The sequence below is a fragment of the Sardina pilchardus genome, chromosome 12 (genome assembly GCF_963854185.1).
Source record: "Sardina pilchardus chromosome 12, fSarPil1.1, whole genome shotgun sequence".
Classification (NCBI taxonomy): Eukaryota; Metazoa; Chordata; class Actinopteri; order Clupeiformes; family Clupeidae; genus Sardina; species Sardina pilchardus.
The window spans coordinates 27,239,287-27,254,808 of NC_085005.1; the positions used below are offsets into that span (position 1 = coordinate 27,239,287).

General features: G+C 41.5%; 2 protein-coding genes across 3 annotated transcripts in view; both read left to right on the top strand.

Moving 5' to 3' along the window:
* LOC134098291 (ras-related protein Rab-6B-like) overlaps positions 1-89 on the top strand; it is a 7,997-nt gene extending 7,908 nt beyond the window's left edge. For both annotated transcript variants that reach the window (XM_062551321.1, XM_062551322.1), the window contains one exon: positions 1-89. This exon is cut by the window's left edge and continues 1,129 nt beyond it. The gene's annotated coding sequence lies outside the window, so the exon portion shown is untranslated.
* A 1,459-nt stretch (positions 90-1,548) lies between these two features.
* On the top strand, positions 1,549-8,131 carry aire (autoimmune regulator). The gene is made up of 10 exons (XM_062550304.1): positions 1,549-1,695; positions 1,993-2,167; positions 2,913-3,005; positions 5,536-5,678; positions 5,967-6,082; positions 6,379-6,448; positions 7,150-7,265; positions 7,665-7,734; positions 7,847-7,915; positions 8,051-8,131. The coding sequence occupies exons 1-10, from the start codon at positions 1,549-1,551 to the stop codon at positions 8,129-8,131; spliced, it is 1,080 nt and encodes a 359-aa protein (XP_062406288.1).
* The last annotated feature ends 7,391 nt before the right edge of the window (positions 8,132-15,522 follow it).

Consider the following 15,522-nt stretch of genomic DNA (forward strand, 5'->3'; position numbering starts at 1 on the left):
TGTTTGCCAGGTGATGTAAGATGATATGAACTCAGTGAAATTGTCTCCTGTGATCCAGAACATTAAATAAAAGATTTATTTGAAAATGAGACACCTCTGTTTGAAGAATATTATGTCTCTGTCAAAGGTATCAGAGTGTGAGAGAGTGTGTCCGTGTGCTTTTGATTAACATGAGGGACGTATTCACCTGCAGGGAACATGAACACAAACACACACACACACACACACACACATACACACACACACACACACACACACACACACACACACACACACACACACACACATACACACACACAAATGTGGAAAAGTAACTTCCACTTCACAGGTGCAAACTCGGGTGTGACATGTATTTAAAACCGTTTCAGGTGAAAGCAAGGTGTGATATGCCAGCACAGGGCTTTCAGACAGTTTCAGGTGAACCCCAGGTGGAATTTCCCCTCGCGAGTTCTCAGGTCAGAGTCCAGCTCTGCGCTGAAGTCCCCAGCTTTCCTCACTTCCAATTAATACCAGCCAATCAACACCAATTAGTCCTACTAATCAACCCTAATTGAATTCAGCAACTGGAGGATGTACTGTAGTAGTATAAGGAGTAATAAAGCAAATATGGACAAAGATAGTGGAAGATGGTGAAGAGAACTGAGAGTAGTGAGTAAGACGTGGTGCATTATGAAAGGGTGGATTTTAATCTGTCTCTAGTGATCTACTGACATAAGGTGGCAGGTGAAATCTGGATAATGTGTGTGTGTGTTTGTGTGTGTGTGTGCATGCGTGCGTGCATGGTGTGTGTGTGTGTGTGTGTGTGTGTGTGACAGTGTGTGAGGCTGTGCCTGCAGGTGGGGCGGAATCAGTTTGTTGGGGTGAAAGGCCATGAGCCACTAACACACACACACTAATCTGTGCTAAAAATAATCTCTTAATGTAACAACACATGATCATCACTAATATTCTCTCTCTCTCCCTCTATCTGTCTCACACAAACACACACACACACATACACACACTTCTATGCATTTAATGAGGAGCAGCTACTTTAGAGGCAGACTGACTCTTCTCAGCTCAGAACTGCCCAGCATCTCAATTCCTCAGCTCTTAGCACTGCGTGAGTAAAGCACATACACTCACAGACATGCACAGACACACATACACACACACACGCACACACGCACACACGCACACACGCACACACACACACACACACACACACACACACTTTACACAATACTATACAGCAGATATGCACAGATACACAGATAGAACTGTACAGGTGTACTATCTCTAACACATAGTACTAATACAGTACTAATAATAGTATACTGGAAGAATACACATTTAGCATTATATTAGCACCAACTTTGTTATGGGTGTTTGTGATACTGTATGTGTTTTTGTGTATTTGGTCCAGTTGTCTTTTGCCTTATTATTCTGACAAACATTGTGTACATGTTTGTGGTTGGGGTGTGTGTGTGTGTGTGTGTGTGTGTGTGTGTGTGTGTGTGTGTCCGTGTGTGTCAGTGTGTGTTTGTGTCCAGCTGCTTCGCTGCTGTCATGTCCCACTCTGAAGCTTCGGGAGATTTTGACCTACGCACCAAGCTGAAGGTGTCCAGGACAGAGATTGCCATGGCGATAGATGACCCTTTCCCTCTGCTCTATGGCCTAGCAGACCACAGCATCATCCCTGAATCTCTTCTGAAGGTAACCAATCAGAAGATCCCATTCAAGACAGCCTTCATTAAAGAACCAATAGCTTCATCCGAACTTGAAGTTACCTTGAACCTAACATCCTAGAGCAAACAGTTTTCATGTATGTGTGTACAGTATTTGACATGTTGAGAATGGGGAGTTGCACAAAGTTTATATGGCTGCTATTTGTTTTTCACACACACACACACACACACACACACACACACACACACACACACACACACACACACACACACACACACACACACACACACACACACACACTCATGGATAACTGTGCTTTCACAGGAGAGCGTAGAGAGAGGAGAGAGGGAGGGGGTCCATAAGGCCGTGTACTCGCTCCTTTCCTGGGTTCTCCAGCAGGGCGGCGACACCATCCAGGCATTCTGGAAGAATCTCTCCAAGGAGTACAACCAGCACAGCTACCCCAAACTACAGGCCTTGCTCAGCAGAATCTTTAGAGGTGTGTGTGTGTGTGTGTGTGTGTATATTTGTATTTGTGTGAATGTGCTTTTCAGTCGAATGTATGTGTGTGTGTATGTGTGTGTGTGTGTGTGTGTGTGTCTGTGTGTGTGTGTGTGTTAGGGGAGGGGGAGGGGGTGTAACAGTATAATTTGAATTCGTAAAACGGAAGGATTGCAGTGTATGGATATTGAGGTACAGTACTTAAAATGCCAAGTCAAGTCAAGTCAAGTCAAGTCAAGTCAGCTTTATTGTCAATTTCTCCACATATACTAGACATGCAGAGAAATCCAAAGTGCATTTCTTTGCCACCCATGGTGAAGAAGATAAGACATCTCCTATCACAAGAGTAAAGAGTGCTTACAGTTAACAGATAAGGACATTTTCCCAAACACTAAACAATAAACAGCACCAATATCACAAGATAAGAGAGGGAGGCGTTTTGCTTTCCCTTGGTGCTGCTGTCATTCCTAAGGGAATGAATGAAGAAATTATCTTGACTTGCTTGTTATAAAAATTGTTATCTTGCCCCAACATCCATGGGGCAATCTAAGAAAGAAATTACTGATGGGTGCGGTCATGGATTCAAACATTTAATATAATTTGAATGTACTTGTACCAGTATATACATTTGAATGTAACAATATAGGGGCGTGTGTGTGTGTGTGTGTGTGTGTGTGTGTGTGTGTGTTTGCCAGACCGGAGTGTTTGGGGTTCTAGACAGAGGCACTCTCTCGTGGCCACAGCCACAGCTCAGGGGGGCGGAGCCAAGAAGAGAAGTGGGAGTGGCCAACAGCTGATTTCCCACAACAAGAAAAGAGAAGCCCCGCCCAGTGCAGGTACAGTACAGTAGATACCAGGGGTCAAGAGTCCCACTTAATGATGTAGTGATGAGTGAGAGAGAGAGAGAGAGAGAGAGAGAGAGAGAGAGAGAGAGAGAGAGAGTGAGAGAGAGAGGGAGCGAGAGAGAGAGAGTGAGAGTGCATATGTGTGTACTGTATGTTTGTATTTCTCTCTGTGTGTGTGTGTGTGTGTGTGTGTGTGTGTGTGTGTGTGTGTGTGTGTGTGTGTGTTTATAGACATACCCCTGTGTATTTTTCTGTGTGTGACAGACTTTAGGGCACTAGCTACAATGCTAATTGACCACTTGCTGATCACCTTGTGTGTTGCATTTATGAAAAAAAAAACATTTCTCAGGCCACATCATAAAGACTGTCCACTACCAACTAGGGCAAAGGCAACATTCTTCTGCTATCGCAATATGCTGATAAAAAAAAAAACACACACACATAAAGAAAGCAGGGCCATTTTGACACTAATCTTGCTCACCTAGACCTACTCAAACTGCAAACTGCGCTGGTATTGCCAGTCTAGGGTCTTTGTTGTGGAAGAGAGTGAGGCTGAGGAGGAAAAAATGGTGAAACTGTGTCATTAGGTCATCCAGACGCAAGATGATAACTACACAGACTGTATCCCCTTTTGAGAATATCTGATGTTCACACTGTGCTTCTACAGTGCCTATAGAAAGTCATCATACCCTTTTGAAATAGTTACTCTTTTTGTCTTACAGCCTGAAATCAAAACCCATTTTTAAAAAAATCTTTTCCAGTTTTATTTACAAATTTAGCTGTACAACATCAAAATAATGAAAAAAAAGTCAACAGTTCTGAAAATTAATAAAAAATTAAAAACTAGAATAACAGGGTTGGAAAAGTCATCATACCCCTGACTTAATACTTTGTAAAGCTTCCTTTTGCTTTCATTACAGCCATCAATCTGTTTGGAAATGTCTCTATTATAGCTTTGCACACCTAGATAGGGGAATATTTGCCCAATTTTCCGTGCAGAAATGCTAAAATGTAGTCAAATTCTGTAGGGAATGGCGATGGACTGCTCTCTTCAAGTCAAACCACAGATTTTCTATAGGATTAAAGTCAGGGCTCTGACTTTGCCACTCAAGGATATTCACCATCCTATCCTTAAGCCACTGCTTTGTTCTTTTGGCAGTATGTTTTGGATCATTGTCGTGTTGGAAGGCGAATGACCTGCCCATCTTCAGCTGTCTAGGAGAGGGACGCAGGTTTTCCTTAAGAATGTGGGTGTACTTGGCAGCATCCATTTTCCCTTTTATCCTGACCAATTGCCCAGTCCCCGCTGAAGAGAAACATCCCCACAACATAATGTTGCCCCCACCATGCTTCACACTAGGTATGGTGTGTTTTGGGTGGTGTACTGTGTTGGTTTTCGCCAAACATTGCGCTTGGAGTTTAGTGCAAAAACACATCTGGAATATTCTGCTACCATGTGGAAAAAGCTTTTATGGTCAGATGAGACTAAGATCGAACTTTTTGGAGACTAAGATTGAAGTTTTTGGACTGAGCTCCAGGCGCTAACCAAACACAGTATACACACCCAAACACACCCAAAACACACCATACCTACTGTGACGCATGGCGGGGGCAACATTATGTTTTGGGGATGTTTCTCTTCAGCGGGGACTGGGCAATTGGTCAGGATAGAAGGGAAAATGGATGCTGCCAAGTACACCCACATTCTTGAGGAAAACCTGCGTCCCTCTCCTAGACAGCTGAGGATGGGGAGGTCATTCGCCTTCCAACACGACAATAATCCTAAACATACTGCCAAAAGAACAAAGCAGTGGCTTAAGGATAGGATGGTGAATATCCTTGAGTGGCAAAATCAGAGCCCTGACTTAAATCCTATAGAAAATCTGTGGATTGACTTGAAGAGAGCAGTCCATCGCCATTCCCTACAGAATTTGACTAAATTTTAACATTTCCGCACAAAAAATTGGGCAAATATTCCCCTATCTAGGTGTGCAAAGCTATAATAGAGACATATCCAAACAGATTGATGGCTGTAATGAAAGCAAAAGGAAGCTTTACAAAGTATTAAGTCAGGGGTATGATGACTTTTCCAACCCTGTTATTCTAGTTTTTAATTTTTTATTAATTTTCAGAACTGTTGACTTTTTTTTCATTATTTTGATGTTGTACAGCTAAATTTGTGAATAAAACTGAAAAAGATTGTTTTTAAAATAGGTTTTGATTTCAGGCTGTAAGACAAAAAAAAGTAACTATATCAAAAGGGTATGATGACTTTCTATAGGCACTGTAAGCTTCTGTGCCTCCGAGAACAGGCAAAGTAACCAGTCTATCAGTGTAGCCATTTAGTAACCCAACACCAACGCCGACTCAGCAGAGGTCTGTCAGTGCTGGTGGTGGTGGTGTGCTCACTGCGCAGACTGGAGCTACAGACACTGATAGATCGATCGACCAGACTTGACCAGACATCCCGACTGTCGTCTATGTCTGAGAAGTACTTATGTTGTGTGTGTCTGTTTCTCAGTGTCAGCATTACAGGATGGTTGTGATGGTTCAGAGCAGCAGCAGGAATCCTGTACCGCAGTGAAGCCCGAGGTTGCAGTAACACACAGTGGCCAGCAGGGGGAGCTCCTCAGCAGCAGCAGCACCATCACACGAACTGGAGACGTGAGTTTGTATGGGGAGGGGGTACAGTTCAGTGAGTGTGTGTGTGCGTGTGTATGAGCGCACTGTATGTGTGTGAATGTCTGTGCCATGTTCAGCATAATAGTACATAATAATACATGTAGTTGACCTGCATGTGTATGTTTAGTGTGTGGATCTGTTGAGTGTTTGTATCTGTCTGTATATGCCTCATAGTATAACACCTGTGTTAGTTAATTTGTGTCAGTAATAACTGTGTATCATGACATTTATAATGAATGTGTGTATGTGTGCGTATGTGCATGTGTGCAGATTAATGACGATGAGTGTACAGTATGTAAAGATGGCGGGGAGCTCATCTGTTGTGATGGTTGTCCTCGAGCATACCACCTGGGCTGCCTAGATCCCCCACTCACCTCTATACCCAGGTACATGATGTGGCCTCTAATCTTTCATTCTCTCAGCATTTACGTGTGTGAGTGAGTGTGCCTGTATATGTGTGTGTATTTACATCTATGTGAGAGTCAGGGTGTTTGAAAGTCCTAATCGTGTGTTTATACTCCAGTGTGTGTTTGCTTCTCACATATATGTGACTGTGCATGTGTGTGTGTGTGTGTGTGTGTGTGTGTGTGTGTGTATGTGTGTGTGTGTGTGTGTGTGTGTGTGTGTGTGTGTGTGTGTGTGTGTGTGTTATGTGTCTTCTTGTGTGTTAATTCTTCCCAAGTGGCAGCTGGCGATGTGGACAGTGCCAGAGCACTCAGATGGCGCCTCAGACAACCTCCGCACCTGTGCAGGTAAGGATGCTTCCCCCATTTACTGTGCATTAATTAAGGGTGCATATATGCTTTGTTGCACTTTGGGCATTTGAAAGGTGCAACATCAGTGTTATCATTTATTATTATTATTATTATTATTATTATTACTATTAAATCCCAACCATAGCAATCTCAGTGGGTGGAGCCTTGCAACAGCTCCACAGTGGACTTCTCCTTCTTTACGTCACTTTCTGCTGTCATGGCAACCAGCTGTAGTTCCCACAGCAACACCTCCCAGCATCCTCCTCAGGTGTGTTTGCAGGAAGGTGTAGCATAGGAATGTTTTTTTTTTTATATATATATATATATATGTGAATTGTGCCTACAAAATCTGTCACAGCACAAAAATGGCCAGTCATATAAGTGTACTATATGTGTGTGAATGTGTGTATACAGTATGTGTGTGTGAGCACATCTGTGTGAGCTCATACGTAATACGTATGTTTGTATTAGTGTGTGTACTGTATATCTGTGTGGTGGTGGTCATACTTTATGTCTACATATGGATCAATGTGTGTTCCCATATGTCTGTGTGTGTATCTGTGTGTGTGTGTGTGTGTATGTGTGTGTGTGTGTGTGTGTGTGTGTGTGTGTGTGTGTGTGTGTGTGTGTGTGTGTGTGTGTGTGTGTGTGTGTGTGTGTGTGTGTGTGTGTGTGCGTGCGTGCGTGTGCGCGTGCAGGGTCTTGGTGAAGGGAGTGTGAGGGTCCTGTGTGGCATTTGCCACCTTAGCAGTGGTGACATCATCACCTGTGTCCAGTGTCACCAGGGATACCATGGCCAGTGCCACTTCTCAGGGTAAGACTGCCCTCTGTCTCTATGTGTGTGTGTGTGTGTGTGTGTGGGGGGGGGTGGTGGTGGTAGAGTGACCTTTGTTTGGGTGTAACTGAAACGACAGCACAACCTGGCAATAGATACGAGAGTGCACTGCCTTGTTAACCAAAGCCACAGAGAACAACCTCAGTGACCAAGACAACGGTAATTCCCAGAACATAAATTGACCAAATGCCGGCTTGTTAGTGGATATCTGATCTTAATGAACTTTCTTTCTTTCTTTCTCTCTCTCTCTCTCTCTCTCTCTCTCTCTCTCTCTCTCACATACACACACACACACACACACATACTGTACACACACAAGAAAACTTTGGTAAATTGTGTGTCATGGCGCACATGTGTGTATGTGTGTGTGTGTTTCAGAGGCAGTAGTACATGCAGGTCCTGTTGCAGTTCCTGGAGTAGAAGAGAGGAACAATCACACACTCTACAGGTACACACAGCAATGATGTTGAACGTGTATGAGTGTGTGTGTGTGTGTGTGTGTGTGTGTGTGTGTGTGTGTGTGTGTGTGTGTTTGCAAACTCCTCTCTCTATGTCTCCAGGTTTGTGATGGAGCAGAGCAAGGTGTCTCAGTCATGAGGAAAGAAGAAAATGACTCAATGGCAGGAGAGGTGCATATGTGTGCCTTGTCTGTTATGGTGTTTGTTTACTTTATGCATTTCCTGCTATTCTATGCATTTATGAAGGTCCTCATTTGTATGTGTGTGTGTGTGTGTGTGTGTGTGTGTGTGTGTTTGTTACAGCAGGCCTCTGTAGACACCATCCTGCAGTGGGCTTTCCATAACTTGTCCCGCCCACTCACTGACTCTCAGGGCTTCTTCCCATAGGCCCAGGAGGCTGACCACACCCCTCTCGAGACCACACCCACCACCAAAGATTCTAGAACAGAGCTCTGTTCTAGAATCTTTGCCCACCACTTTTTAGAACTTTGTCAGTGCGGTTAGAACTATATGTAAACAATCAAAACAAATGTCTGTCTGATTTTAGTCTTTACTCTAATTAAAGAATGTAATGTAAATTGTGTCTCCAGATTGAAATCCAAATTCAAGAATTTGGAAATAAATGACCCAGAGTTCTCAATTTTGATGCTTCAAGCTGATTTGATCCATCATGTACAGTAGCTAGGCTACTCTGAGTACAGTAGAAGTTCATCATGATTTTGAATGTAAATATGTCATGATGGAAACTGGATTTTAACTAGTTCGCTTATCATGTTAACTCGAATATCCTGTATTCTAATAATAATCCGATTGGTGCTTTAATCAGATTCTGCTCATGTAAATGCACTGACCATCACACCTAGCGAAGGTGCCTAGTAGTTTCCATATCGTAATCCATCCCTACAGAACAGAAGGACAACACGTTTTAAGTCTTTGCTGCGTCAGATACCCAAATTTCCTGAAGCGTCCTGTACCACAAATGGGTTCAGTGCCCACAGGGACCCAAGTTTGAGTCAGACCAACTGACATCTTCTACCCAATATCATACAATGTTCCAATGCACTAGTGAAGAAGCTAAAACCACTAAGGTCTGCATTGAATCAGGATGATAGTGGGATTAGGAAAGCCGATGATTATGGTTCTCAGAATTGTGTTATGTGCTTGTCTCTCATACAAATATGGAGTGTGATCTGATTGGCTCCAAGCTTATCATCTGAATTCATTTAGGTAAGCTATCACCATATTATGATCTTAATGATCTCATTGATGAGCTCAATTCTGTCAGCAGGCTGTTGATTTCCCTCGGGCTGTTTATATTGTAGTGGCTATCTTGGATGCTAACTGGCTGAAGCTTAAACTTAAAAAAGTCTTGACCCCCTGGTCCAGAGCAATTTTCAACTGACAATAGTTTTGGTGTCAGGCAAGCTTGGGATCAGACCCAATCACAACACACACACAACTATCCTTAAACTCAAATATGCTCAAATCTTATAGATTACCACTTTTGATCTGTGTTAATATGAGTGTGCCATGTTATGCGGCATACTGTACGTCTCTGATGTCATATTGAAAGAGCTCCAACTGTAGCTGGTTTTGAATCTAGACTATGACCAAACTATTGCTATTTTATATGCATTGTTTATTAGTTTTCTTTTTTCGCCACACTATCAAAGAACTTGTGTAAACAATAACACCCGCTGAGGGTGGTGAAAATATCAGAGTTCAGAGTGCATGGTAGTGTAGCACGTCATTATGTATTTTTACCAACATACAGGGCATGCATGATGAGTGCAATATGATCACATACATGAACTTGCTATATTCAAAGTGAATTGGTAGAACCCTATATTAGCATGACGAGGAAAACAATCAAGATTAAGACAATTAGTGTAACAAGTGTTGCCACAAGGACATATCGGGGATGTTCTGTTTGTAAAATTGAATCAAGGCAACCATTCCGAGGTGGACGGGGATCATGACTGTGTGGTTGAGGGGTAATTTCCCTGCGGAAGCTCATTAAGTGTTGAGATACTTGTCGCAACGCTTCGTCATTGCAGCGGCTGTCCAGTAGCTCGCCCTCATGGAACAAACAGCTGACAGTGAGGATGTTAGGGCGCAGTACATATCTGTTGATGTCCGGTACAATATACTCCGGGTTAAAGGTGGGATGCAGTGCCACCAGAACTCCAGGAATGGTTGCTACAGAGGGGGGGAAAAGAGGATGGCGCATTTAAACACGCAGAGCGAGTTTAACTTGAAGGCATGATGACAGTTTAACATGAGGATAACTTTAAGGCTGAGGCATTGAAAGAGTACAGACAGTAGTGGGGTGGGTGCCACAGCATTGTGCATTTTATGCTTAAAGGCCAGGTCAAACCGAAGATTCGCGACAGTCTGAGACAGTTGCGGAGAGCAGTTGCGGCGGTGTGAATCAAAAGTTGTAAGCTGTTGCAAGCAGTTTCAAGCCGTCGCTAAACATTCAACACGTCAAATCTTAGTTGCAGAGTTTTAGAACACTTTTGCGTGGAGCTATTGTGACGTTGGCTGAAAACTTCTATCTTGTCCTCACGCCTAGACTGTTGTTATGGTAACATTGTTGCCATTTTAATGTCGTTGCAGTGGTCTGAACGCACCGGTTTTAGAACACATTGTTGGAGAAAGTTGCTGATTTTTAGAATGTTGCAGCTCGTCTCATCGCAGATCTTGTGTTTGAACTGGCCTTAATGCAACGCAAGTACAGTAGGGCCATTATAAATCTCTTGCACCTGCATTGAAAAACGATCTGTACCAACTCCTAACCAGCAGTGAGACATACAGTACATGACACCAATGAAGGTAATACCAGCAGTTTTGCATTAAAATAAAATAATATTATGATCATCCCCCATTGCTTTGAGTTGCAATAATGCAGTTGTAGTGTTGGTTCTTTGTGTTCAATCATGAAGCTGTCGAAAAGTTAACCCTATTTGGAAGCACCAACAAAATGGATAATTCTACTAAATTAATGAGATGTAAATACGTGGTAATTAATCAAATAATCACTTAGCTGTCAAGTATTAAATTCATTTCCAACTATTTTCAGAATTGATTATTTTTTAATTAATCAGTGCCATTCCTATTCATGCTTTTTAAATGTGGATAATAAATAATCTAGTTCCTCCACCCTATGACAGTAAACTGGATATCTTCAAGGTGTCGACAAAACATGACATTTTAGCAGCGGTGGAACTACTACAGTAGCTGCTCTACCTGTGTTTATAAGGGTCAAACGTCAAACGTTTTGAGCGGAAATATTTAGAGTAAGTCTTTTTTAAAGGTTTGAAACCTTTGAAAACAGGTTTTTGTCTGTTTGTGTTTACACTAAAAACTAATTTCATTACATATTTACTCTATCATTGTTGATGTCTTCTAGGATGTAACCACATTTGCATAGATGTTTTTTGTTAGATGAAAAAGGTGTAGCGAACTGCCTCAATGTATATCTGAAAGGCACCCGGACCTCTTAGTGTTACAAAAATGTGAACTGACAGATTCTTCTTCAAGTCTCACTTCAGCTGCAGTATCAAACTATAATGCACCCCAGTGTGGGGCATTCATTTCACACACTGCTAATAGAAATGCACTGTTATGGAACACCACTTTCTTCTTCTCACATCCAATATTTAACTAAAAATACATGTTTACACCAATTTGACTAAAAGTGGTGTCTCTTGAATTGGAGATTGAGCCTGAGGAAGCGCATGGCGAAACGCGTTGCTCAGTAATAAAATCTTAAAAGTGTAGTCCAATGGTGTGCGGTGATCCTTTTTTCTTTTTTATTAATCGTAAACCTGCAAGTCACCAGCACCCAACGACCCAACTTAATTGGCTGTGCAAGGGGATTCTGGATTTTTTGAGTTGACTAAAACATGGTTTAAATTGTAGCACCCTTTTTGTACGTGTTGTAATGTTAAATGTGATAAAACTGTCCTGGATAAAACAATTATGCTCAATTTTACAAACGGCACCCCATATCTAATAGGCTTTCGTATGTTCACTTTCACAACATCCACTTCCCTATCAGCTAGACTAGGGTTCACCATTTTATGGAATTAAAAACATGTAGAATAAATTCTCAACAGATTTAATTGTCATCCGAAATAACCGTTTGTTGCAGCCCTTGTGAAAAGTTACAAATGTCCCATGTGTGCTCCTGTTCCTGTACTCACTAGGGATCTGTCTGATGGCTGCCTCTATGTCAGTTCCGACTCGCGACACGATTGGACAAAATGTGAGGGTGACATCACAGTCCTCGGAGCGGTCCACTTGCGTAGCTTTGGTCCTTCTCACTAGATCCCTCAAAAACTCTATGTGGGAGTTCAGAGTGTTTCCAGCAAGGATGACAAACACTTTCACCATCCTTTACTCTGTATAACGACAGGGAAATATGGGTTAGTTTGAGTTGAACCTCTCTATTCCTCTATAAAAGCACTTGGTTATATCTCATGACAATTAAAAAGGTGCATAAGGGTTCAATGTCCCGTTGGAGTTTACCACAACTGGTGTACTATCTAAATCATAAAATCAACATACCAAACAGTTCTGACTATACAGTATGTATGAGAAAGGGAAGTCAATGCCTTCACGTACTGTATCTTGGAGGCAGCCCCAATTTTGATATTTTTGGCTCTTCAATGGTCCCTTATTTACCAAAGGTCAGCAGTTTTTATGCCTCTACATTATTTTTTTTTTGCTTTTGTCTAGAGTTGTGGTCATTAGGACACCAACTTTTTAAAGTATATTTTTTGGTCTTTTTATGCCTTTAATACAACTTTAATACAAAGTTCCCTTGCATAAAGTTCCCTTTAATAAAAATCTGCCTGCCTTAATGAGAATTTATATTTATGTCCCCTGTATTATGAGGATAGACATTTATTTCTTTACGATACATATTCCTTTACAAAGAAAACCGGTGTCCTTAAAGGTTGGATTTTTCATCATTTTTTTTTAATCAAGGCATTAAGATCCAAAAGATGATTTTTTATACCTCTTTTTAGTCAACATGTGCGTGTAAACTTATGACCACAACTGTATGTATTTGTCTATTGTTAAATGTAGCTCTTTTTGCTATTTGTTTGTTGAGTGTGGTCATTATTGTATTCTGTTGTCATGTCTTGTCATTGTTATATACCTTTCTGTTGTTACTCTTAGTGTTCCTTTTACTTTTGCGAATACAGGGCTCTCTTGATGAATAGATGTAAGATCTCAATGGGACTCACCTGGTAAAATAAAGGATAAATTACACAAAAATACCCACTAAATGTTATTCTCAGCAGTCTGCTGTGAGCAGTATATCACCGTAAAATGTCTGACGGGAGAGATTAAGATGTTACTTTGATGACAGTGGATTTCAATAATCAGGAAGAGCTGCAATATGTAGCTGAACACTAGAACAAAAGACTGCCGTCAGCATTCTAAACCATGAGCCCATTCCATGTATGCGTATATAACCACACCTACTGTAGTAACACCTGTGCAAGGTCTTAGCTCAAACAGAGATCAAAAGTATTGACATATTTTTCAATACATCTTGACTAGAATGACTACTTACAAATATTTCCGTCTTGTAAGCTTTCCGTCTAACCCTCTGTTCTGTAGAGGCTGTGAAAGTTCTCATTCACAAACAAAAAGCTTATAGCTTGAGGAAGTAAGGGACCATCAAATCTTTATTGCAACTAAGTGGACCTTGACACCATGAAACTGCTCACGGTCTACTACTAAAACTAAACACACCAGGTGCCAAATGATCCACTTCACTTCGGTTGGCAAATATCATGAATCAACAACACAGAAACTGTTTTTAATACAAATGTGGTCATTATGTCAACTACAGTTGATTAGAGCGTTTTAGTCCTTGAGATGCAACAATATAATGAATGCCGTGGATTCCTGCAATTGTCTTTGAAAACAGAAGACATAGCACACAAATGCAAGCAAGCAGACGCAAGCACGCACACACACACACACACACACACACACACACACACACACACACACACACACACACACACACACACACACACACACACACACACACACACACACACACACACACACACACACACACACACACACACACACACACACATCCTAATACCCCCACCACACACACTCTCAAGAGAAAGCTCACAGACAGAGAAGCACACATACACAAAAGCAAGCGCACACATGCACACACTCATTTGCATAGCATACATTGGAGCTACAGTAGGGAATGGAGAAGGAGATGGAAACAAATTGACAAGAGCGGTCATATTTTGTACCGCTTCGCGGTACACCTAGTAAAAAAATATCCACAGGCGTCGCAAGAATGGCCTGGTTTGAAGCCGGTGAGTTAGCTACGCTAAATTGTATCCGACTTGTCATTGTAAAAAGGTCATCTACCAGTACTATTTCCAGCCCTTTGTATGCAATCGGAAACATAGCCAGGCCTATTACAAATTACGACAAAGCCTACCTGTTTGACAAATCCTTGGTGAACACTATTATTTGTTCGTACTTCTTGAGCCGACATTGAGAATGCAAGGAGCGATACTGTTTGGGTTATTCACCTATTTTGGTTTCATTTTAGCCGTTCTGAAGCTCCTGCCATAGGCCTGTTCTAAACATTTCATAAGCTGGTCCTAACACAACATTAGCATGTCACAAGCCATCCGTTTCACATTACCTTACCTAATAGCCTACAAAAAAGCTGCGGTCTTTGATGTTCAGTATCTTGCTATTTTCCTATGGGAAGATAGCATGGGGCTGTTGAATTATCGCACCTGTTTAACTCTCGCGGGGACGAGGAAGCCGGGACTGCAGACGTTTTTTTCAACACACTGTCCTCTGCCTTCAACTGGTAGCTTACTCTGATCAGTATTGTTTAGACGGCAAACTTAGATTTTTCTAAACCAGAAACTTCCAGTGCAACTTGCCGTAGGTAGGCTACTGTAGTTACAGTAGCTTCCACTAACACCTGGATATCCTTACAGATGTGACTGATTCGACAAATGGTCAATGTGTGTGATTTTTCCCCCCCCGGCACAAACCTGTCTTGGCATGGCCATGACACAAACCTACCTTATTCAATTCACGTTGAAGAACCAGTCTAGATCCAGATTGTTCCACAGTTTCAAGTTATGTGGGAGAGTGCCTGATAAGCAACTTGATGGGACTCCATTGTGAAGTTTTAATAAGATCTTAATTTTAGACCAAAACCACTTTAAGGTGTGATGTAGCCTTACATTTGTAACATTAACTTAATGTTGAGTTTAAATCAGAATAAAAAAGCCAATTGAAAACAAGTAAACAAATATATAAATAAAAATATATAATCTAATTTATAGGCCTACGGTATATAAATACCCATACCACACATGACATGAATACATGTTGAGTATGCTATCAAGGAGCACCATTTCATCAGTCACTAGACACCAACAATGGCCGGGTTTCCCAAAATTGTTAAGAAGCTCTTAAGTGCTAAGAACTTCTTAGGAGCGTTGTAAGAATGTTCTAAGAACGCTCCTAAGAAGTTCTTAGGACTTAAGAGCTTCTTAACGATTTTGGGAAACCTGGCCAATAACTGCTTATTAGTACTGTTAAAGAGTTGAGGACTTGGAGAATGTTGCCTAAACATATTGCTCTTTAGTGATACAGCATACAGATACAGTATGTGGCATAAATCCAGTCCACTCCTGTTATTTTTTTTAATGTTTAATATTCACCTTGGTGTTCAGTCAATATAATGATGTCAG